The following is a 24,462-nucleotide window of genomic DNA, read 5'->3' on the forward strand; positions in this document are numbered from 1 at the left end:
CTGTAGCACAAAGTCTACAGTGTGTGATATAACATAAAACTGTTTTTGCTATAGCTTTTCCCCATAGGAAATACATTCCAGCAGACAAAGTGGACCATCCTTTCATACATAGACAATCCGTTACCCTGTTTAAAACTGTGGTAATTAAACTGTGTTTTAATTTTCAACCAAGTGCTTTTGTGTACAGATAATAATAAGTTTAAGAGTCATAGTAACTCTTAGGCATACTGATAATCTGCTTTCAGTTGCTATGGTATATGACAATATGGCTTATATTATCTGTGGACTTTGGATTGTTTGCATATCAATAATTTATTATGTGGAATTCTAATAGAATAGATAATCTTGTGCACATTTTGCCTTTTTTTGTTGTTTTTACTTCTATGAATAAGTATCTAAATTACAACTGAAACCATGTATTACTACTTAATGGAACAAACTCCCTGAGCTGTTCCACTTTAAAAACTGGGGTCTGTTAGCCGGTTTTTCTTAAATTGTCTTTTTTTTTTAGAGAATAATAATTCTGCAAAGATTATAAAATTGGCACTTAGCATTTATCTAATTTAATGCTGAACTCTGAAATTCCCACCTGGCAGGTACTTTCACTTTCCTATGGGCAAAGGAAACAAAGGCTGGGGAAAGAGGACAGCAAGGCAGAAATGGTCTCAGAGATGATGGTGCTGAGTTTGGTATAAAATCTAGATTATAAAAATGCAGATGATACAGCAATCAGATTAATGGTAAGTATTTTTTCCCTTATCATGCACCTTTTCTATTTCCTGTTGACTATCTTTAAGGAATCAAAAGAAGAACCTATTCAGAGTCACCAATAGACCAATTCCACTGAGAAAGCACAGGCTAAATGCTGGGTCTTCATCAGAGAAGCGTTGCAAGGAGGTGGTTGTATAGGGACTTGCCTCCAGATAGATAGCCTACTGAAAATGAGATGCCAATCCTAAAGGAAAGAACAGAGGTGGCCCAAAATCAGCTTGTAAAAAGCAGTTTCTTCCAAAGAGAATATTTCACAGACTAGATGAACTCGTCACTTGTCCAGCTCAGAATGGGGAAAAGGTGTCTTGGGACATTAGGTCTGCAGTAGCTCTGGTCATCTAAGGAAAAGGCAGGTAGACAGGCACCACAGATACAAAAAGTAAACCCAGAAGATCACAACTAGAATGATGTGGAATGGCTCACACCTCCACAGCAGGAAATAGAGACACACCGGAGAGCAATGTTTGGTCTGAGTGGTACCAGCAGGGAACCCAGGCAGCAATAGTATGTGGGGAAGCTGTGAGAGCCAGTAGCTACAGGGGAGGAGGGGATGGGACCCTGGGAAGACTGAATAGGTTTCAGGAGTGGGCACTGTAGCTGGCATAGATGAACCTATGGATAGGAGGCCATGTGGGTGTCAGAGGAGCACCCAGCATAGAGTTTTTCCAGGGTCTAGGAACTGGTGGGCTGTGTGAGACAGAAGCCCAAATGCTTTTAGAGGAAGGAGATGGCAGCCCTGCAGAGTTGGGGACTCAGGAGAGCTGAACCTAGTTAAAGGTCCAGGGGCCAAGTTAAAGGGCCAGGGCTGTCAAAAAGCAGAGAGCAGCCACATCTGGGTCAGGGATGCCAGGGGGCTAGGATAAGTGGAGAGCAGCTTTACCTGGGTCCAAGATGCCAAGAGGTTGGGACAAACCTGACTGGGCCCGGAGCCTGGAGAATGAACCATAGAGAGGACTGAGGCCAAGAAAGTTGGGCCAGAACAAGTGGACCAGGGCTGGAGGCCTGCAGTCAGAATAATGGTGGGCTAAAGACAAGAGAGCTGAGGTTCTAACAGGAGGGAGAAGTGTTGATGGCATAACAGGCATGGGCATAGGAGTAGAGGAAGACAGAGGCCACAGATCTGGCCCTTATGGTAATTAAAGCCAAAGGGGTCTGAACCATAAAGAAAGACTGTGTGTGGTAGGGTTGGAGCCCCAGACTGAGAGAGATTGTGATGGGATCTGAGTCCCCAGACAAGTGTGTCAAGTCAAGGAAGAGTGGAGAACTAGAAAGAGCATTTAGAACTCACCAGCCTCTAAGGGTAGCCTCCCTTCTTTAATAAAACCATCAAGGCAAGGCAGGTGAGGCAGCAGGGTGAGAGGCTGGAGTGAGAGCAGGACAGTACTACGGTGGCTGTGAGGGGGTGTCATGGCAACCCTCTGGGCATGTCCTGTGACGGGGACCCACTTTCCTTCATTGTCGGTGGTAGTCCCCCAATACAAGGATGAATCTTCTAGTGGACAGGGGAATCATTATCGAGTCTGGAGATGACTGAAGAGGCCAATCTGAGACCTGCTTGTCTGACTGCAGACATGGCATACTGCTCCAGAAGGAAGGAGTGGATCATGGTGATGTTGGGTCACAACTCTTTCCCTTAGTCTCTCGTGTCTATTTGCCTCCATGCTGAGGTGAGTTTCCTTAAAATAGTCATACTTCATGGCACTATTGGAGACAATTCAGTGATCAAGTGTCCCAGATATTGATGTTAATATTGCATTTCTTCAGATTGACCTTCAAGGTGTTCTTGAATATTTTCTATTCTATTCTATTTCTTGAGTGTTGACTAGTTGGTGATATAGAACCTGTTTTGGGAATCTGTTGTAAAGCACCTTTATGACCTGTCCTGTCCAATGTAGCTGCTGTCATATAAACATGCCTTCAATGCTGGTGGTGTTTGCTTGAGTCAGAACACTGGCATTTGTTCTTCTGTCCTCCCATTTGGCATGGAGGATTTTCTGAAGACCTTGCTGACGGTAATGTTCCAAGGCTTTCAGGTGTTTCAGATATATTGTCCAGGTTTCACACCCATATGACAGGGAAGAGATGACAACAGCCTGGTAGGACCACTTGCCTCCAAGGGTAGTAATAATAGTAATTTATCATAGAAAGGATCTCTTCTGGCAGATACCGTGCTGAGTACTTTCTCCTTTTGTAACAAATTATGAAAATTGAAATATAACCCCCTCTCCTCCTGCCATTTTACTTTGCTTTGCAAATAAAACTCTAAACAAATTCTGCTGATGAAACTATAGGTAGACAAAAACAACAGGTGAGAGTGGTCAGTTGCCACAGTCAGCCTCAGTAATTAATGACTCGGGCAGCAAAAAAACGACAGTGAACATTACAGCCTGCCTATGTCTGTAGTCTGACCTGTATGAGGTCTATACCTTCCTGAAGCTCTCATCTCATGTATTCCTATCTGGCGAGTTCATCTGTAAATTTTATTGGTGCAAAGACCATGCCCTCTTGTGTGTTTCGTAAAAACCACAATATAACAGCATCAGAAGTAACACCAATAATTAGAAATGTTTGCTAATGAAACACGTTACTCAGATTTAATACAATTGTAAATTATTTAATTGCTAAGAAATCATATACCATAAATGTAAAAGGTAAGAATTATTTGGTTAAGACCAGCTAGCCAAATCTAGAGAAATTACAGAATTTAACATTTTTGTAACATAGTGCTCCCCTCTACTGGTGAAAAACATCCACTGCTTCAGTATTATATTTTTAGTACTGCTTGGAAAGCCTCATCAGAGGTAAAGATTATTGTGGTATCTTTTATTCAACAAACTACATAGTGTAGAGAGAGGTTTGTCAAACCTTTGGGCAGACACTGCCCTTTCCCAGGTCTCTTCAGTGAGCTATGGTATCAGCTTCTTAATTAAACACATTTTAAGAGTTTTACAAACCTTTTAGTGTTGTGTTGATTTAGGTGTGTATATAGCTAATATCTTCACCCAAAAGCTTTTTTCTGCCTTCTTCAGTCTACAATAGCTTTATCTGAATTAGGCAGCATCATATAAACATTCTATTGTTACTATATAAACAAACAAATCTTGTATATAGTTAAGTATTCTACCCCCCCAAGTATTCTATTTCCCATTCGGAAAAGAAAAACATTAATTTTAACCCACAAAGTAATATTCTCTTAAACTGTATTTACAATTTTAGAAGCCTAATTGAGGCTTGTTTGAAAACCTGTCCCAAAAGTTTCTTTCTGGAGACTAGAAAGCCAAACTTTCTGGGGACTAGAAAAAGCAGTGGATCTCAGCCTCGCTAGACTCAAGTTACCTTGCAGAAAATGCCAGGTTTTAGCTTTCACTTATGTTTTTGGTTATGGAAAAAATAATCAATTCTGTTGCAAAGAACTTAGACTACAACAGGACAGAATGTTTCTGAGTCCAATTGGAAATCTCATGGCTTATCTTGTAAGCCATGTGTGGGTGTTTGCACACCTAAGAGTGCTAATATTGTGCAGCACCCCATGGCACCCTTAAAAGGATCTCACGGCATCTCGGGGCACTGTGGCATCTTGCTCAAGAATCACTATGCTAGATATTATTTTTTCATCATGTACTATTACCATAGTTACAGTATAAAATGGCACAGGTAATTACTTAGAGATGGATAGTCCTTGTCCTAGTGAAGGGGTGACAAAGATCTGGCCCATGGAACCCTATCATCCAGCCCATGTTGCTGGTTGTTTGTCTCAGACTGGCCTCATGTGCCACATGCAGCAAGTGGTGGTCCCACTGTGCAGAGCCCAGTTGGGCTGGATATGGGGCATGCACTGTATAAGGTATATGTTGCATATGGTACCCATGCCAGACAAGTCCTGCACGTTGGATCCATGAGACCATGTTAATTGGGTCTATACACCAGTCCCATGTGCCGGATCTAGTGTGGAAGGCCAGTCTGATGAGGGTGCCACATGTAGTGCGCACTCCAAACCAGTCTTGTGTGCTGCACAGTATGTGGGGTTGGGGCCAGCATTTGGTGCACAGGGTAGGTCCAGGGTGCATGCTGCAGGCAGCGCTTTTGCCAGGTTGGCATAAGCACCACATGTAGTGCATCCCCTGGACTGGCCCAAACACTGTATGCAGAGTGTCCCCTGAATCTGCCTCATACACTATGTGCCACAGGGCCAGGGCCATTGCATGCTGCATGTGATGTACGGGGTGGGAGGCAGCGTGTGCAGTTCAGGCAGGCAGGCAGGACACAGGGCTGATCCAGGGCACATTTACCAAAACAACCCCGTTCACTGGATTTAGTGCACAAGCCAGTCTGTGGGCCCAAACTTCAGGGCCTGAAGTTACAGCCTTTATGCAACTAGTTGCAGTGAAATTAAGTACTCAATAGAGTAAGTTTTAAAAAGAATCTCAGGACTGCATCTTGGATACATTAACCTATTCATTTCTGCCTCACATAACCAGGATAGTGGGTAAGGTGAGCCAGCAGGGCTCTTTGAGATGTCAGATGTCTTAGGAATGACATGCTGGACAACTGGCAGAGGAATCCTCCCTCCTCCTGCAGCACCATGGAAGCCACAGCCACGGCTAATTAATGCACTTAGTCTCCTGCCCTGAACATACTGCAAAGTGTAAAATGTGTAGGTCCTATAAAAATGTGTGGCATGGGTAGAAGGGTAGAAAAATAAGGCTAAGACTAGCATGTGATGCACTGGTTGACTTAGACCTCTTGAATTGCACACTCTTCCATCTCAATTCAGAGTTTTATTTAAAGAAGAAAAATGGCCATAATCTAATTAAGGATGGGACCTGAATCAAATCTCAGATGCTGAGACCCTGAACATCATCTGCAAGGGCTGTTCAGATTAAATGGATCAGAACTGAACTGCTTATTCTGGCTTTGGATCCAGGTTCATTCTAAATCCCCTGGGCAGGGCTGTCCCTAGGGTGGAGTGAATTGGGGTGACTGCCCTGGGCCCTATGGTCAGCGTTCCATAGACCCCACTCTGGCTGCTCGCCCCCCACCCTCTCACCTCCCGGGCTCCGCACAGGCTGATATGCCCTGGGCCTCGCACACCCCTAGGGACGGCTCTACCCCGGGAGTCCCTTTTGGAACTGGTGGGAAATAAATATATTAGGTGAGATCATGAGAGAGGTTGCAGACATTGAAAATACCTGATCTCTATCAGTGCATTCTTTTGTTAAAGGACACAATAATACAATTTTTGTTATCATTACACTAACTAGTATTTGAAAGTGTTTAAAATCCTTTGAATCTGAGAGACTCCCAAAATCAAAACGCATAGTGCTATTCAAGGTGACTGAGGGCGCATCTACACGTGCAATTAATGTGCAACAATAAATTCCAGTGTATATTGTGCCAGAGCTTATTGCTCATTTGAACATGCACTGATGCTGCAGCACATTGATCTGAGGCAGCGCAGCCCCAGCTGGCAGGGAGCGTATGTGGTGGTGGTTGTGGGGGGTCAGCCTGCCAGCTCAGGGCTGCTCCAATCTGGCTGAACATGCTGTGGAGGGCTGGCTGGGGGGTACAAGGGTGCTTTAGTGTGGGGTTAGCTGGTAGGCAGCCCTGCACTGAAGTGCCCTTGTGACCCAATCAGTCTGGTCAGTGTCTACATGAGTATTGCTGCAGAGTAAAAAACTCCATTATAGGATAGTACTTGTATTTACAGGTATGGTGGAGTTAATTAGTTTATTCTGTCCTCATAACACTGCATGTGAAGATGCTGGGACATTTACTGTGGAGCTAATTAGGCAACTTTGCAGTAAAGGGCTTGTGTAGATGTGCCCTGAAGATAGTAAAACCTGGGCTTTATGTCAGGGAAGTGCCTGTAGATTTTTTTTTTAAATTCCAAGTAATTTTTCCTTTCAAACCCTTCCCATCCCAGGCACTCACCAATGGCTTAATACACATCCTGGCTGCGTTAATTCCCCTCTTTCCTTACCTCTTCATTTCAGGGCTATCAGTAAATCTGAGGCTTTTTTTCCTTATGACTTCTGACTCCAGGGCCTTGACATTTGTTTATTGCCCTGGCTTCTTACATCCCAAGTTGCCAGCCTTGGCATTACACTGACAAGGTTGCCTCTCCCCCTGGTCTGGGAGGGGATGGGTGCTGAGTGGCTCTGGCAGTATGCCTGCCATGGACTGTGCACTAAGGTAATTAATTTCCATTGTAGCTAGTTCATTTGATTTGATCTAGGGAAATGACAGGTCTCCCTATTTATTCTTTGTGCTTTTCAGAGCTCATTAAAGGTACTCGGCATTAGATGAGTAGCTTTTTCAGAGGTGCCAACTTTGTATTTTGCTGGTGGGTGCTTGCAGATATAAAAATCCGCCCCCTCAAAACAAAAAAGCTGGCAGTTTACTTTTAACTTGGTGCATTTCCATGCTGAGCCCAGCACATGCTCAAAAGAAGCAGCGCATTACTTCTACCTGGCTCTGCAGTGGTTGTAAAGTTTGGGTGCTTTAATGGGGCTTTTTAAACACTTTTATCTAATAACAAATTGAATCAGCTTTATCCAAAAGTGCCCCAAACGCCCTGATCTTTACAGATGATGCAGAGCCATGTTGAAGTCACATGCCACTTCTTCCGATAAAGTGTGTTAATTTATTTCTTTCTTTTTTAACATCTGCAAGCATGGCTGAGCACCTGCTAATTTTTTCAGTGGTTGCTTGAGCCCTAGAGTATCCACAGAGTCGACGCCTATGAGCTTTTTGATTATTATTTGTAAAAATGCTAATAAATCAAATGAAGTTCTATTCTTGTTGGTCCTCACTGTCAAATTCATTGTTCAGGCAATGATCTTTTTTTTTTCTTTTTTTTTTTTTAACCTTCCTTACTCCCACTTCCAAGACTACTGCTGCATTTCCCTCCCTGCTTTGAATCCATCCAGGATGCTGCTACAAGCATCTAACCTCCTTCTTCCCTCTGACCTCATTCAGTGCCTTTTCTGAACCTGCATTGGCTTCCCCACCGCTTTAGATCAGTGGATCTCAAACTTTTTCCTGCCAGGATGCATTTGCAAAGATCCATGGGCTGACCCTGAGCCACTGCAGACATATGCCAGCATTTTTTCAGTCCAGATGGGATGTCTGTGTGGTTACAAACTGGTTTAGTTTAGCCAGCTTAGACTAACCTGCAAAGATTGAATCAATTTAAGCTCAGGCTTTTTTAATGTCTGTTCCTAGCCTAACTGTACAGAAATCCTTCCAGTGGTTTCTATAATCACATTTCCTTTCTTTGTAATGTAAGTGAGTCTTTGATGGCCAAGTTTTGTTCCAATGCAAGTAAAAGATAAAATTCCTCTTGGCTTTCATAGGACTAAAACTACCCAAATAGTTAACATCTGCTCATCTGATAACCTCTGGAAGAGATTTTTTTAACATACCAATGAGATTTGCACAAGTAAGTCTATGTTGAAATTGAAATTCACACAAGTTCCACTTAATTTCCATTTATTCTTCTAGGGTCTGTGGTGTTCAGCATAGCCCAGATAGAGGCGGCACAAAGACACCTTCCAGTGACATGTTGCACCCTCCAAATTCTGGGCTACTCAAGGGCCTAAAACACACCTCAGGTTCTCAAACTCTTGGCTGCTTTTGGGCTGCAGCACAATCCAGAATTCCCACAGCGCTATGTACAACCTTTACATCAACTTTACTACTTGCAGTTTCATTATGGTTCGTATATCCTGCCAGGGTTACTTTAGGAAGATTATAATCCTCCCTTCTAGAGGCTGCATGAACCCCACAATGGCATAAGACTGTCACTAGACCTGTATTTGCAAAGACTCAGAATAGCCTGAAATCTTACATTTAAGTTTACATAGAAACAAAAGCAATTACATTATAATTGGAATCAGGCCCTCTCTGCAGGCTGAGTTACAAAGTGCCACAGTGCCACAGACTTTCTAGCATTTGGTCTTCAAGCTAAATGCTCCTTCCCTTACCCTTAATCTTTAAGAAGAAAAGAACATTTCAAAACTTTTCAAATTCTGTTATCTGCCAAGACACGGAGCAGCTTGTTCATGATGAATGATCCCTATGTGCCGCAGAGCTATGTTATATCAGCAGTTTACTTTCACCGTTAAACAGGGCACTGCAGGATATTTCCAAAAGCCTTTTGGAGACTCATTTGTCGCGCTGCATGAGCATATCAGCCTGACTATCACTTTACACAGTGGAGCCTCTAACTAGCCTTACCATGCTGTGCTAGACAAAAGCTGTTTGAACTTGTGCTTTCCTGTTTATTTAGTTACTTAAGTGTAGTGGGGAAAAAGACCACACAAATACAATACTTACCTATCCAAGAGCTACTGTCAGCATTTTCCAGTTCTCCAGTAAGTACCTCCTCTCAAAGCAAATGGTGCCCAGCTGGCTTGCTGTTGTGGCAGTAGCCTCTCTGCACTGCCATATGGTACACACATGTCTAGGAATAGTCCAAACTGAGAGAGAGAGAGAGTCTTTTTCTATCTCTCTCCACCCCAGCTTTTCTATCTCATCCACGCTAATGGAGAAAACTGGGGTACAGATACTGGCATACTAGCCATCTGAGACAACAGCAGAATTAAACTCTGAGGGGTAAATTTGGGCTTGTACAAAGAAAACAGTTTTCTTCTGTAGCTGTAGTTACATGAGCGACACAAATCTGAAGCTACAAAACCAGATTTATTTTTCAGGGCAATCCTTTCCCCCTGCCTTTTAAGCAAATGCATTTCTAGTTCACACAACCTGTTGAAGAAATCCTGTTACTTTTGTAGTACAATTTCTTCACTCCAAGTAGACTCTGTTGGAGTAAGGATTAAGGAGAAAGTAAAATAAGGACTTCAAAAAATCCAGTCCAATAAGCAAAAATGTGGAAACCATTCAATGAGGAAAGCAGAGTGATAGAATAGTAACGTTTAGCACACATCAGGCACGTCTACCTGTCCACTTTAATGCTCAGTAACCTATTTTACTGCACATTAAAGCGTCATGTCAAAAACCGTGCTGATACACTAATACACAGTAAAAATTGGCTACTGCACATTAAGCATCATTAAGAAAGCATGTGCTTTTGCCACTACACATGAGGGTGGCCTAATCTGAATTTATTTAGTACCTCATATTAGATTAATGCACAGTAGCAAAAGCACACTAATGAACATGTCGACACACCCATCTTGTATTAAGATTTTTGTGAAGTTTTCCTATTCTTATTTTAGAATGCTAAATTTTTATTGTTGCCCATCATACTCATGCTTCTTTGAGTAGAATAAATATGTTTTAATATATAACTTATGAAAGAAAATGGTGAGCGCATGGTGTGACATGCTCGTGCGCTGGAGCCTTTCTGTGGGGGGCTCCGCCTTCCTGTCTTGGGCTAACCACCTGCTTACTCACCTGCCACGCCTTGATCTTAATTGATTGAGTGATGTAATTAGCGAGAGGCTGCCCACTTTATATGCCCGGTGTCAGGGGGCGCTACCTGCAGCTCCTTTTCCTCCCTTACACCGCAGCCCAAGCCTCGCAGATGGTACTTGACATGGTTTTGCCCTATGCCTTGGCCCTCTTCTTTACTTCTGGGGCTTCTCACCCCCCCCCCCTCACTCCGGGGCTTCTCACCGCCCCCCCTCGCTCCAAGGCTCCCGGGCTGGGCCAGTGTGCCCCCGAACAATGCTGTGCCCTCTCCGGTGCTAGGAGACCCCACGCTACTGTGGAGCTCCTATGAGGCCTCCTCCACCCCTAATAGCCTCGCCCAGTCCTCCGGTTTAACATAACAACAAAACAGAACACACAAAGCCCCTGAGCTATAACGTAAATTCCAAGCCAACCTGGCTATCCTGCATGCATATCCCTGTCAGGGTTTCCTCCACCCAGTATTGTCAAGCAGACGCTGCTCCGGCCATCAGACTTCTCTGCTATGCTTGCCCTGCTTGCTCCAACAGAGCTCCACCTTCTTTGGCTGCTAGAGACGAACTGCCCTCCTGGCCTTATGCCAAGCCCTGCCCCTTCCTGTCAGCTGACCCCCTTGGTTTCCCTGGCAACCAACACCTGTGCTGCCCTGGTGACTGGCAGTTGAGCCTCCCCCTTCTCACCACTAGAGGTCTCTCCTGCCATCTCTGCTTTTAGGCGCAGGGCACCGGCGTGCACTGCAACACATGGTTACTTGGGTTCCAGGCATAGTGAGCCCTCTGAAAAAGGAGAGTCTCCAGGAAGAAGTCCTGGAGAAGCATGTGCTACGTGATTGTGGGAGAACTATTGTAACAGTGTTCTGTGTGGGAGTGACTGGGCAAAACCAATGGCGTGTGAAGTTTCAGAGCATACCCAGCACAAACAAGACCTTAAAATCCTGAGAAGAATCAGATAGAGACAGGTGCTCATGCAGTTAATGAAAGTGTGGTACCTTCTCTGCAATCAAACTGTACCAGGCTGGCAGCATTCCAGCCTGCAAGGGGCTGCTTGGGGCAGTTGGAGGCAGTGGACACACCTGTGTATCTGTGTGCACATGCAGCCAGGTAGGGTCATGAGAGCAGCCTCAGCAGCTGGGTGCAGGTAAGTGTGTGGGGGTTGGGGGGCCAGGGTTTGGAAAGAGTGAGAGTGTGTGTACATGCTGGCGCTGAAGAAAGGTGGCCAGGAGCTGAGACTGTACGGGGAGAACTGTGTGGTTGGGCTGGTGGTACTGGGGCTGGTAGGTGCCTGTGCTTGCAGGGGTGGGGGGTGGCCGGGAGATGCTACTCAGGGGAGCAGGAGGGGCCATAACCAGGCTGCCTGGTGCGGCACAGCAGCCTCAGCCTGGGGCGGGGGGGGGGTGCCCCAGGGCAGGTGGGGTGCCACAGGCCTCTCCTCTTCCTCTTTCCAGCCTGGGCTGGGGCTGGACTCGATCAGCTGCTAATCACATGAGCCAGAGCTACCTCAGCCACAGTGCTCTGGCCTGAGTGAGATGGGGGCATCTGGGAGCCCATCTGGCAGTGCTGGAAGGGGTAGGGGGCTGCAGGTTGTGAGTGAAGGACACCAGCGTTGTCACGGGGGTGGGGAGCAGGGGACTGGGGGTCAGGCACCAGCAGGGTCAGGGGGGTGTGGGTCAGCCCAGAGAGCCTGCTGGGATGCTGGGGGACTCTGATTTAACTTAAAACAGGAAGGGGTCTGGGACAGACATTGCAAAAACTGGTTTGATCCAAATCAGTTAAGCCTGATACTACATCCAACCAGGTTTATCTCAAACCAGTTTCAGCCATTTTCAAACTGGTTTATGTGCACTGAACTTCTGTTCTGTTACAGGTTTAAATCAGTGTCTGATCACTTAATCTGATTTATGTGTAATATCTGTCCCTAGCCTTAATGTCTCTTGATGAAATAAACCACTGAAGAAATACATACACACAAGTCTGTGTTTGAATTCTGAAATACTGTTATTTCTGTAGCGTACGGATTTAGAACATAAGCTAGTAGCCACTGAAACACCTAGGAATTGCTCCACTGACTTCAGTCAGCATTGTATTCTTGGATTCTTGTGATCTTAGTAGAGAATTAGAAACAAATCAAGATAAAATGCATAGCTTTATTTTATACTTTTGTTGCTAAATGAAAAGTATCTTCCAGCAAATACCGCTCTAGTGACAGATTAAATAAAGCTCTGTCCAATACAGTGTGAGATTGAACAAGTTTTAGAAAAGTATTTTTTTATTTGCAGGAGATGGGATGTGTGGCTTTGGATAGCATGTACTTGATGAATCTGGCCATCAACAAGACCTTAATGCTTAAATCAAAACCACAAAGACTGGACAATACTGAAGTTTTGTTTTAAATGTATGGATATTTTCCAATCATGACTCAAAAGTTGAAAAGATTCTGAGGGGGTAATTTCATTTCATTTCTGACTGGCTATCACAGAAACTGAAAAAAGATGTTATTGTCACAGCATCAGCTGTGCTGGTATGTGTCCCAACGTAGTTGATCTCATGGATCAGCAAAAATAGACATCACCGTTGTCCTGTGATGTGGAAATTTAGACGGGATTACTGTTTGGCTATCAGAAGCACTTTATTTTGCATGGCCATGGGAGAAAAAGCAAGGGACAGCTAATTCTCAACGAGAGCAAAGCACAGACTTCTTTATATACTGATAAGTCACACACAGATTTGTCCACCCCGTCACATATTCTTGGCAATCTGACAGTGACTCATCCTGGTGTATCGCTGAACCAGGTGCATTTTCTCAAGCTGTTTTTTGATAAGCTTATCCTGAAGGCCACTGTGTTGTTCCCGCTCGGCCTTCACCCACATCCCCCATCCTGCCTCGACACGTATACACTTCTTTCAGTACTTTTCCATTCCTTATCACCTGTATGGTTGGGCCCCTGCTGCTCCCAGGGCTTCAGGGGTCTTATCCTGAGGGACAATGGCCCCGGGTGCCATGTGCTGACTTGAACCACAGATGTCTGACAGTACACCCCAGGGATCCCTCTGTACCAGCACAATTTTATACTATATATTGTTGTGGTCACAGTTTTAGGCATTTTCAGCATGACAAGGGGTATAGGCATCTGTTTGCTTGGGCTTTGTGCTTCTATAACCATTTCTAAGGCGGCACAAAGGTGATGTCTTTTTGCTGTCTGAGAACTAATGGAAATTTAGGCCGAAGAGGTTCAGATTAATTGAGAAGGCATCCAAGAAAATGACTGAGGGGACTAGATGGTTCTGAGGATATAGATCAGGGGATGGCAACTATTTCAGCTGGACAGCCACTTGATGAGTTTTGGTGAGTTATCAAGGACTGTACAAATACAGTCTTTCTGAAAATATCATTTTAATAAATTATAGATAAAAAAATTGTATACTAACAATCAAACATCTACTATAACCAATTTGAATTTTATTTAAAAAAATATTTTTTTGTCCTGATTTATGTTTTTTTTGAGTAGTGTATATAGAGATTGCAAAATAGCTCAAAAATAATGCTGAGCAGGGAGAGTGGGTCGAAGGAGGCTTGGAGCTGGGGCAGGGGCAGTGGAGCTGTGCACTGGGGCAGGAGCTGCCTGCTACCGCTTTCCCCCTGCCTGCCTAGGTGTGTGGTGCCTGGCATGCATCCCCATGCCTGCTACTGCTGCTGCTGCTGCTGCTTCCGCTTCCCAGTACCACCTGCTGCCTGGAGTGGCACAGCAGGGACAGGCGCAAACAGTACCCTGGAAGTAGCCCTGCCAAGAAGCTGTGCATGTTGGCTGGGGCCAGGGCCAGGGCTGTTGTGGGGGTGTGGGCAGGAGCACAGTGCAGATTGCCCTGGACCACATACAATTGATTGGTGGGTACCCACCTATGGCCAGATCCAACTAGTTGGTGGACCAGATCTGGCCCTCAGGCCGTATTTTGCTTACCCCAATATAGATTCTTTAACTGATGTCTTTTTCCAGTCTGAACACAGCTCAAGAACTTGCCTGCCACGTGGACTAAAAAAAATGATCAGATGGTTGAGAAACCATCCTTATAAGAACTAATTAGAAAAATGGGAAACCAGGTCCTAAATGGGTGTGGAGACTGAACTATCCAATCAACCTTAGAAATAGGCATCACAGGGTATTTTTACATGTGTTCCAGAGGTGTGGGGACCCTCTAAGAATCTCTCTAATTAAAATGCCTACAGCATCTCATGTATCAGCATCCCCATACTTCAAAATGGCGGCGGGGGTACTTTAACTAAAGCTTGTTTGACCTTTAATGTGTTTTAGTTCAAAAGCATGCCACTGCCATATTCTTAGCGCTGACATGTATTTCGCCGTTTAGACAAATGCATGCATCACAGCACTGTTTGCTTTTAAAAGTGCCCAGCACTGCAGTGCATGCATGTATACAAATGCCCTTGTAGACTAACTTGTTCAGAGAGTCTGTAAGGTACTAATCTACTCTGAAATTAGCTTTCACTGCATAGAAAACAATTGCTTCAGACAGAAACCTGTATTTATGGGATATATCTATTATTTGCCTGTTGCATAGCTTTGATTTTCTGAGTCTGGGCCTGTTCCAGTCTTAAAAACTTGATTAGAGCTGGAAGAAACTTATTACTTTGGAAAACAGCACTTTCTTGAACTTGGAAGCAGCCTTATCAGCATCTGAAATATGTATATCTGCACACACATAAAACAGCAGGTGTTTAAATGGCAGAAGACTGTTGAGGCACACTTAATCCACAAAAGAAGGGTTACTTCAGTTGAAGGAAGGGGTAGCAGGTAATGCATGTACACATGCACATGTACACACAGCCAATGGATGCAATCAAACTAAAAGACACTGATTTTAAATGAAATAGAACAGAGCCAAGAAAAAGGGTCTGCAGGAGTGTGGGAATTTCCTCAGAATTTGCACTAAGATTGAGAACCAAATGGCTACTGGCTGAATACAGGCAGGTTTCTTAGAAATTCAGAGATTCTTGCATTATGTCTCACAGCTACATACACCACAAGATCATGCAGCAAAACTGTATGGCGGCAAAGATAGAGAAGCAGCCTAGACTAGAGTAAGAATAGATTAGTGCAGAAGTGTCAGTGATATGGGCCATGGAACCATATTATCTGTCCTGCAGTGCTGCTTGCCACATGCAGCACATGCTGGCTCCAGCCCCATTTGCTGCATGTGACATGGTGCTGGCCTGGCATGGCCTGCACACAGCATGGGGCCAGGTGGGATCAGGCCCATAGACTGGCCCTGCATATTGGATCCAGCACACAGGGCCTTTCCAGCACTGGCACCACGTGCAGCGTGGGCCCCAAACCAACCCCATTCACTGTGAGTAGCACATGCTCTGAAATGGCCCCAAGGCCAATGTGTGTTGCATACAGTGCAAAGGCTGGAGCCAGCACATATATTGCAAGAAGCTTGCACAGCTGATTTAGGCCTAGCCAAGCCCTGAGGCCTAAATCTGGTGCACAGAGCCAGTCCATGGGCCTGATCTGGCCTGCAGACCAGCCCTACGCCACTCATTTGGCCCCTTGGGCCGGATGAATCTGACACCTCGTATTAGGAATTACTTAAAGAAGCTACATGCTTTTCAAGTCAGCGTGGACAGATGAGATGCACCCTAGTACTGAAAGAATTGGATGAGGTAATGTCAAAGCCATAGGGTGTGTCTATATGTGCAAATAAACACAACTAAATTGAATGTGCATTAAGTGATTTTTGGCTGGTGTCTACACATGAAGAACTTGGGACTAAAGTTAGTCCCAAGTCCCTTCAGCCCTGCCATGTATCCCTGTGGCCACTGGCCACATGGCTGCCAGCACTTGGCAGCCATGTTGAAGCCAGAGCCATCTGCCAGCACTTGGCAGCCATCTTGGAAGCTCTGATCCCTGTTCAGCTCCTTCCCTGCCAAGAAGCTGCATGCCTAGAGCAGGGGCAGCATGCACCAGCTTCCTTCCTGCCCACCCTGCCTCCCTATGCCAGGGCTGCCCCTGCAAGTGGTGCCCAGCATCCCGTTGCTCCATCCTGGCTCCTGCCAGCTATACGACCAGAACGCTGAGGTGCTGCTGGCCGTGTTGCTGGCCCCAGCAGGCTCCCCCCTGACCAGGCCCCGGGACAGCCATGCATCTGCCAGTGGGGGGCAGGGTACTGGCTTCGGGATGCCCCGCACAACACCCTTCTCCTGCACTCCCCACTCCAGCCTATCTGCACTGCCCACACCCCTCCTACCCCCTGCCCACCCCCAGCACCACTCTCAGGACATGCGTTTGGGTGAAACAAAAAACCTTTATTGCCCTCAACTCCCATTTCCATCTCTCCCCCCTCAACAAGTTGTGCCCTTCCACCATCCTTCCCATCCATCAACAAAAAACCCACTTACAAGAGGCAAACTATATAAATACTGAAAACTATTTACAATATTTTGGCTGTTCAAACCCAGAGTGGGAGGCCATGGGGGAGGAGGTGTAGGAGGCAGAGGCCCAGGGAAGGTGCCCAGCACCCCAGCCCCTGGATGTTCCTCTGCTGGTCCAGGGGCCGTGGCAACCCCAGTATGTGGTGGCCTCATGCAGGGCTGGGTCTTTGGCTGCGTAATGTGGGAGAGAGTGGCAGGGTTGGGCCCAGGCAGGGGTGGCAGGTCTGGGGTGGGTGCTGGGCCAGAGGGTCAGTGGGCAGGAGGCACCCTAGGACCTTCTCCCAGGGCCAGGTGGGGGCCTTCCGTGGGGCATCAGACAGGACCCAGGGGCCCTGTGGGGTCATGGGAGGGGCCAGGCAGCAGGGGACATGTATGTAGCCACCAGGGCCAGGAGGGCCTCCATGGCCTGGTGTTCAGTGTTCTTCTGCTGTTGGAGTTGCTCCAGGCACTCCTGCTCCAGGGCCTCTATGTGGGCCAAGTGGGCCCGCTGCACCTGGTTCTGTGCCTTCACCCAGGTGATGTCCTTTGCCCACCTGGCCTGCTCCCACATCTGTGACTGCTCCCATGCCTCCCACTCCTCTGCCACCATCACCAGCCACTAGAGCAGCAGGATCCAGTCCCTGGTGTGCCACTGGTTTAGCCAGCACATCTGGACCACTCCAGTGGTGGGCTCTCTGCCTACAGATGTTGGCCCTGCAAAGGCATGAGACAGAAGCCTTTTGTGAGAGTTTGCAACATTTCAGAGATAAGATCAGGGGCTGTGCACTGTCTGGCCTCTGACTGGGGTTCAGTTGTGCATCAGAAAAATGAGAGGAAGGGTGGCCTCATCCTCCTGCCCCACGCTTTGCCTGCATGTAGGGCTTCAGGAAGCAGCCAGGCAGGCAGTGTGTATCATGAAGTACAAGGCATTCTGGGATTTTTAGTTTTATAGAGCAGCAGTGACAGCAAAAAAAAAAAAAAAAAAAAGGGCTGAGAGTTCCTTCTTCACCCCCCAGCAGCAGAGAACTTTCCTGATGCTCTAGAGAACTACAAGGCACAGAACAACTTGCACTGCTCCTGTGTGCTACCTTGTGTGTAAGCAAAAAGAAGTGGGGAAAGGGTTAGAGAGGGCTGCTCCAGACACATTCCTGGGATATTGTTCCTCTGTTCAGATTGGATAAACTTGGATAAACTGGAAAAATGAACCTACAGTGTACCAGCGTTTCCTCTAAGCTGTGTGACATGCATGGCCATGCAGACGCACCTAGCAGCACAGCATAAGTATGCCTGCATGGCTGTGCATGTGGCAGAATACCATCTCTATCTCTCCCCAAACTCTGCTATCTGACAATTTGGTTACCATGGTTACTACAGAGGGCAGACACCTCTGACCCTGAGTTGTAACCTGAGTTGGATACATTCCTGAGGGGGGTGGGAGAAACCTGCTCCCTCTGCCTACATGACTGGCATAACATACCTGGGTGAGGGGGCTTAAGCTCCCTATTGTTTAAGCAATGCCGACATGACTGGGAAGGGGCTAAAGACCCTGCTGGCCTACCCGGCAACCAGTAATGCATTTCAAATTGGTTAGCTGGCAGCCAACAGTTGCTGGCCTTCATTGGGTCAGGTAAATGAGGTCATAAGGTCTATATAAGTTAAGGACTGCCCAGGAGGAGGGGCAGTAGCCATGATGAAAACTCACAGAGAGAAGCTGGACCATCTGAAACTTGCTCTCTTTCTCGAAACTAATGATCAATGACCTGCTTGCCTCTAGAGGGAATCTCCACCTGCCTGTGGATGATATTTGTGAGTAAGTTACCTGAGATCTAACTAGATATATAGCTTGCAGTAACTCAGATGTGTGATCAAAGGCTACCATGCCATTTTGCTCCAAGGGCTTTCTCTGATATTGCTTTACCCTGTACCCTATTCCAAACCTACTCCCTGTAACCAATAAAGTTCTCTTTTGTACCTAGAGTGGGAGACCTATTGGGAGAGGGGCTAGATTAGGCCTTGGAGTCCCCTTGGTTCGGCTGACTAAGGGAGACCACTGTTTGTGCTCTAGACTGAGGGAAGTACCCCAAGTTCTTGTAGTGGGTCAGGTACCCTCAAGGGCTAATAGGCCGGTGTTTCCCAGAGGGGACAGGTCCAGGATCAGTCCAGACTCTGGGTGGTGGCGGCCTTACCCCCAGGCTAGTGGGTGTGCTCCAGGAAGGGGGTCAGCCAGATGTAAGGTGCCCCCAAGGAGGCATTCGGAGCCTGGAAGGTGGTCGGGTACAGTGAGGTGGGTGGCTCAGTGCAGGAGCAACCCCTCTGGCCCACCACAGTGCATGTTGTGCAGCTTAGAGAGAACACTGCAGTGTGCTCTTGCAAAAAAAGGCCTGCAGCATATTAGGCTGTATTGATAGAAGCATGACTTGCAATGAAGAGAAGTGATTCTTCCACTCTACTCAGCACTAGTGAAGCCTCACCTGGAGCACTGAATGATAGATAAAGTAATGAAGAAAGATGTGGACAAATTAGAACAAGTCTTGAAGAGAGTGACAAAAATGATAAGAGATCTGTGCAACAAGAACTACCTGGAAAAGATGAAAGAACTGGATCATTTAGTCTGGAGAAGAGAGGACTGTTTGATAATAGTCTTCAAGTACCTGAGGAGTGATTATAAAGAGGATGGAGATAGACTATTCTTTCTGGTCATAGGGTCAGGTCTGGGAGCAATGGTCTCCAACTGCAGCACAGGATATTTAGTCAAGAGATTAGGAATTTTATCATTATGCAGGTAGTTAAGTATTAGAACAGGCTACCTACAGACGTTCTGGAATCTCCATCCCTTTAAATTTTCAAAGCAGATTAGACAGACACTTGACTGGGATGGTTTAGTCAGTGATGATCCTGCCTTAAGCAGGGAGTTGAACTAGATGACCTGATGAGTTTCCTTCTAAATCTGTTTTTCTATGATGCTAAAATTCAGAAACTAATATTCAAACACCCTGAACCTTGGAAGAGTTGGATTTTTGTTTTGTTCATTACAGAGGGAAGGCCCACCTGCAAACTCTGGAATCATATTTGGATTTCAAATGGCCCATTGTTCAGGGATTTTTATGTGTGGGCCAATGGGCTAGCCCATTACTCAGTGGGCACATTTACATGTTCATTAATGCATATTAAATATATTACCTCAATTGTGAGAAACTAGAAAAATACATATGAGCTAAAGAGCACTTTTTTGTGATGCTTTAATGTACATTAGAACAGACTTATGCGCATTAAAGTGTATGTGTAGACACACTCAGTAATCAGCAAGTCTACATCTCTACTAAATTTCAAGTACAGGATAAGGAGAGGCAGGGAATAAACTGAGATGATTTGCATTGTGGAAGATTAAGCTACTTCCTTCCTCTCCAACAACTGACTCACAGCAGGACACTTTCTGTGCATGGAATCTTCCTGCTATCGCTCCAGTTGCTTTTCAACTACCTGGAAACAATTACAGAACCAGTTTGCCAAGCTTACATTCAACATCATACTCTCTTATTCTTCATAAGTCAGTTAGAATATAGTTAAAAAATAGTGCTTTGGAGCCCCTTCTAAATTCAGACGACATTTTGAGGCAGCAAGATCAAATATTATTGTACATCATTGACTATCTCCTTTTATCTATAATCAGATGTCTAGAACAGTTGGCAGACTTGGGGTAATCTCCAAACAAAAACTCATTAGAAATCCCAGAATAGCTTAACCCTTTGATTGAATATATATGAAAGACTGTGTTCAGATTTATGTATATGCATCTGTAACAGTATTTTGGATTATAGTGTATCTCTAGTCAAAAACACTTATGCTGGGTAGTCCATTATTTCTTTTGATACTTGTTGTAGGACAATATCCATAGTTGTTGTAGAACAATACCTTGTTCTCTGAGAACGCAGTTCCTCCTTCTGGCAGATCTTTCTGTAAAGCCAAAAAAACAGATTTCATTACATTAGTCTACTATAATAATGATGACCATTCTGCTTTTGCTTTATTGCTATATGGCAGAGAGTGTAGGTCAAAGTCTATTTAGTAACAACAATATAAAATCCACTCCAAAATGAAAAGTAAAAATTTTGAACTTTCCTGTGAAAAGGAAACTATGAAAAGTTTTGTTTAGGAATAATCTAGGATTTTGTTCTGAGGATTTTAAAATAAGATGGAGCCTGAAAGACCAGTCTCCAAGGCTCTGATGTGACATCTCAACCTGCAAGGCTCCCTGGGATCTTGGAAAATGTGTTTTCTAGTGCTTACAGCAGTGGTTCTCAACATTTTTGCACTGGCTCTTGGCTGTAGGGGCTGCCTGGCATGACTCAAGGCACATGGGACCAGGAGCATTGCCACCTCCCCCATAAGGTTTTGTCTGCATTGGAGTCTCTGGAGTGCCAGATGTGGAGCTCCAGACTGTGGTGCAGAGGCTACATGCCATCAGCGATGGTGAACAGGAGATCAACTCCTATTGCCGGGCCCTTCACCCAAAGAAAGCAGAAGGTAGACCTAGGTCATCTGCCAGGACAAAGGAGGACATGAGGATCTCCCACACTGTCCAGCCAGGGAGTTGGACAAAGATTGTCACCAGCCCCAAGGCTCGTTGCACCAGGGTCCTCTCCCCTCCCCTCTCCCTGGATCTCTGCAACAGGTACAAACCTCTTGCAGTACCAGTGGAACCTGCAGAGCTGCCAGTTCCTGCAAGTGAAGGGGAATTGCGACCAGCTACCATCCCCAAGACAAAACGCAGAGTGGTCATTGTGGGAGACTCCCTCCTGAGAGGGACAGAGGGAGCAATCTGCTGCTCCAACCCCTTAGTTCGGGAGGTCTGCTGTCTCCCAGAGGCCCATATCTGGGTCATAGCTGAGAGGATCCCAAAGCTTATCCGGCCCTCTGACCATTACGCCATGCTCCTTATCCATGTGGGCATGAATGACATGGCTCGGAGCAATCCTAGCCAGGTCATGAATGGCTACAGGGCTCTGGGAGTGGGATTTAAGGAGTTGGGGGTGCAGGTGGTTTTTTCCTTGATCCTCCCAGTTACAGGTCACGGGCTGAGGAGGGACAGATGACTTGAGATAGTTAACAGAAGACTGCAGTGCTGGTGCCATCAGGAAGGCTTTGGCTTCCATGATCACACTCTGCTCTTTGGGCAGAAAGGCAGAGGTCTTCTGGGAAGAGACAGCCTCCACCTCACTCCACTGGGGAAGAAGCTCTTCTCAGCCAGAATGGCTGCTTGCCACGAGATGGGCAGACAACCACCAAAGCAAGCCCACCAAAATCAACTGCATAATCAGCAGGTTTGGATGATCAAGGGAACTCACTCCTACCCCAGTCCATGAACAGAGCTCCTACCTGAGTGCAAGGAAGCCTATGGGTTCCAACAGCACATTTACCTGTCTATACACTAATGCCAGGAGCTCAGGGAATAAACAGGAGGAACTGGTCCTCCTGCTAAACAGAAATGTCTATGATCTGATAGGGATAACAGAGACCACATGGGACTCCTCCTATGACTGGACTACAGGTATAGACAGTTACACCCTGTACAGGAGAGATTGTGCTGAAAAAAGGGGGTGTAGCTCTCTATGTCAAGGATGCCTACACATCCCTAAAAGCTGAGATTGGCACACATGGAGGAAGGCTGGAGACCCTCTGTTAGAATATGAAGGGAATGTGGTGAAGGGGACACAATGGTAGGAGTCTACTACAGACCTCCTAATCAGGAACAAGACTTCAACCATGAATTCGTTAGGGAACTGGCTGAGGCTGCACACTCTCAGTGCATGGTTGTTATGGGGGACTTCAACTACCCCCATGACATTTCATGGAAAAAGCACTCAGCCAAATCCAATCTATCATAAAGCTTCCTCGCATGCATGGATGAGCTCTACCTGTCTCAAGAAGTTTATAGGCTGACTAGAGGTAAGGCACTGCTGGACCTGGTACTGGCCAAAGGGGATGATCTAGTCAGTGATCTAAGGATCGAAGGGAAGCTGGGAGACAGTGATCATGAGCTGATCACCTTTACTATCCAACGCAAAGCTGGCAAGTCATTTAGAAAGCCTACTTTGATAAGCTCAGGAGGCTTCTTGTCTAGGCCCTGAGAGGCCATGACTCAACAGGGAGGGGAGTTCATGATGAATTGTTGCTCCTTAAGGAAGCAATCCTAGAAGCAAAAGGGGTGTCCATCCCAACCCATGGGAAAAGTAGTAAAAGAGCACAGCAACCCCCTTAGCTCAACAGGGAACTCGTGGACTTCTTACATCCATAAAGAGAGGCTTATAAAGAATGGAAGACAGGAAGCATTGCTAAGGAGTATTTTGTACTGGTCTGCACCTGTAGGGGGTGAACCAGGAAAGCAAAGGCTGTAACTGAATTCCAACTGGCTATACAAATCAAGGACAATAGAAAGTCCTTCTCCAGATATGTGGGGAGTCAGAAGAAAAACAAGGGTAACACTGGTCCCCTGCTAAACCAAATGGGCCAGTTGACAACCAACACCCAGAAAAAAGTCAACCTGCTTAATGATTACTTTGCATAGGTTTTTCATCAGCCCAAAGGGACCGTCTTGCCTAACATGATGTGGGATGGCCAGGGCGAGGGTGAATATACATCCATTATTGGTGATGACCTAGTGAAGGAACACCTTGAGAGGCTGGACACCCACAAATCATCTGGTCCAGACACATTGCACCCAAAAGTGCTTAAGGAACTGGTAGGCATTAAAATGTGGCCACTGGCAAGGATATCTGAGAATTCGTGGAACTCAGGTGAAGTACCTGAAGATTGGAAGATGCTTCTTGAGGAAGTTCCAGGATATCATCCTCCCATTGTACTTGGCCTTGGTAAGGCCGCAGCTGGAGTACTGCATCCAATTCTCAGCTCCACAATTCAAAAAGGAGAAGCTTGAGAGAGTCCAGAGGAGAGCCATGTGCATGATCAGAGGGCAGGAGAACAGGCCCTATGAGGAGAGGCTGAAAGCCATGGGACTCTTCAGCCTGGAGAAGCAAAGGTTCAGGTCTGACTTGGTGGCAGCCTATAAGTACTTAAGGGGTGTGCACCTGGGGGAACACCTGTTCACCAGAGCACCCCAAGGAATGACAAGGTCCAATGGTCACAAACTCTTCCAACACCATTTTAGGCTGGACATAAGGAAAAACTTATTTACTGTTTGAGCCCCCAAGGCTTGGAATAGACTCCCCCCACAGGTGGTGCAAGCACCTACCCTGGACTCTTTTAGGAAACATTTGGATGTTTATCTTGCTGGGATCCTTTGACCCTATCTGGCTTCCAGCAGCTTGGGCAGGGGCTGGACCCAATGATCTTGGGAAGTATCTTTCAGCCCTAATGTCTATGAAATCTGTGAAAAATTGGCCATTGGTATCAGCCCCAAAATCTCTATTGGTGCACCCCTAGTCAGCAGTAAATTCTTTGCATAGATAGCTGCCTTAAGAAGTTTAGTCAGCATGATATGGGGTACCAACTTCAAAGTTCTCTGTCTGAATCACCACACTTGCAATGGTATATGCCCCAGCAGAGTATTGTGCTCCTGTGTGGCAGAGTTAGCACACTAAAAAGCTTGACTTAACTGTGTGCAGAGACTTATTACAAACTGCACACCTTATGCAAATGTACTGTCTGTACTCTCAGGCATTAGACCAAGTGATATAATAAGATAGACCCTAATATCATTACCCTCAATAGAGGCAAGTGATGATGAAAATTACTTGCTCCATCAACTGTTAACTGAAGACCTGAATGGATGGAGGCTTAAAAGGCTTAAAAGTCATAAATTGTTTGTACATGAAATCC

At 45.9% G+C, this 24,462-nt stretch overlaps 1 protein-coding gene across 3 annotated transcripts in view; it reads left to right on the forward strand.

Moving 5' to 3' along the window:
* LOC149874063 (uncharacterized) overlaps window positions 1-24,462 on the forward strand; it is a 42,191-nt gene that overhangs the window by 12,634 nt on the left and 5,095 nt on the right. For 2 of the 3 annotated variants that reach the window (XR_016443332.1, XR_016443333.1), the window contains one exon: window positions 597-740. Coding sequence is in view for 1 of the 3 variants with exons in the window: in XM_090055947.1 (XP_089912073.1) it covers window positions 597-695 (99 nt within the window). In the remaining 2 variants the exon portion in view is untranslated. Of the gene's footprint in view, window positions 1-596; window positions 741-8,274; window positions 11,222-24,462 lie in introns of those variants that run through there. The other variant, XM_090055947.1, reaches the window with a different exon arrangement.

The sequence above is a fragment of the Crocodylus siamensis genome, chromosome 1 (genome assembly GCF_052110815.1).
Source record: "Crocodylus siamensis isolate JL-2025a chromosome 1, ASM5211081v1, whole genome shotgun sequence".
Taxonomy (NCBI): Eukaryota; Metazoa; Chordata; order Crocodylia; family Crocodylidae; genus Crocodylus; species Crocodylus siamensis.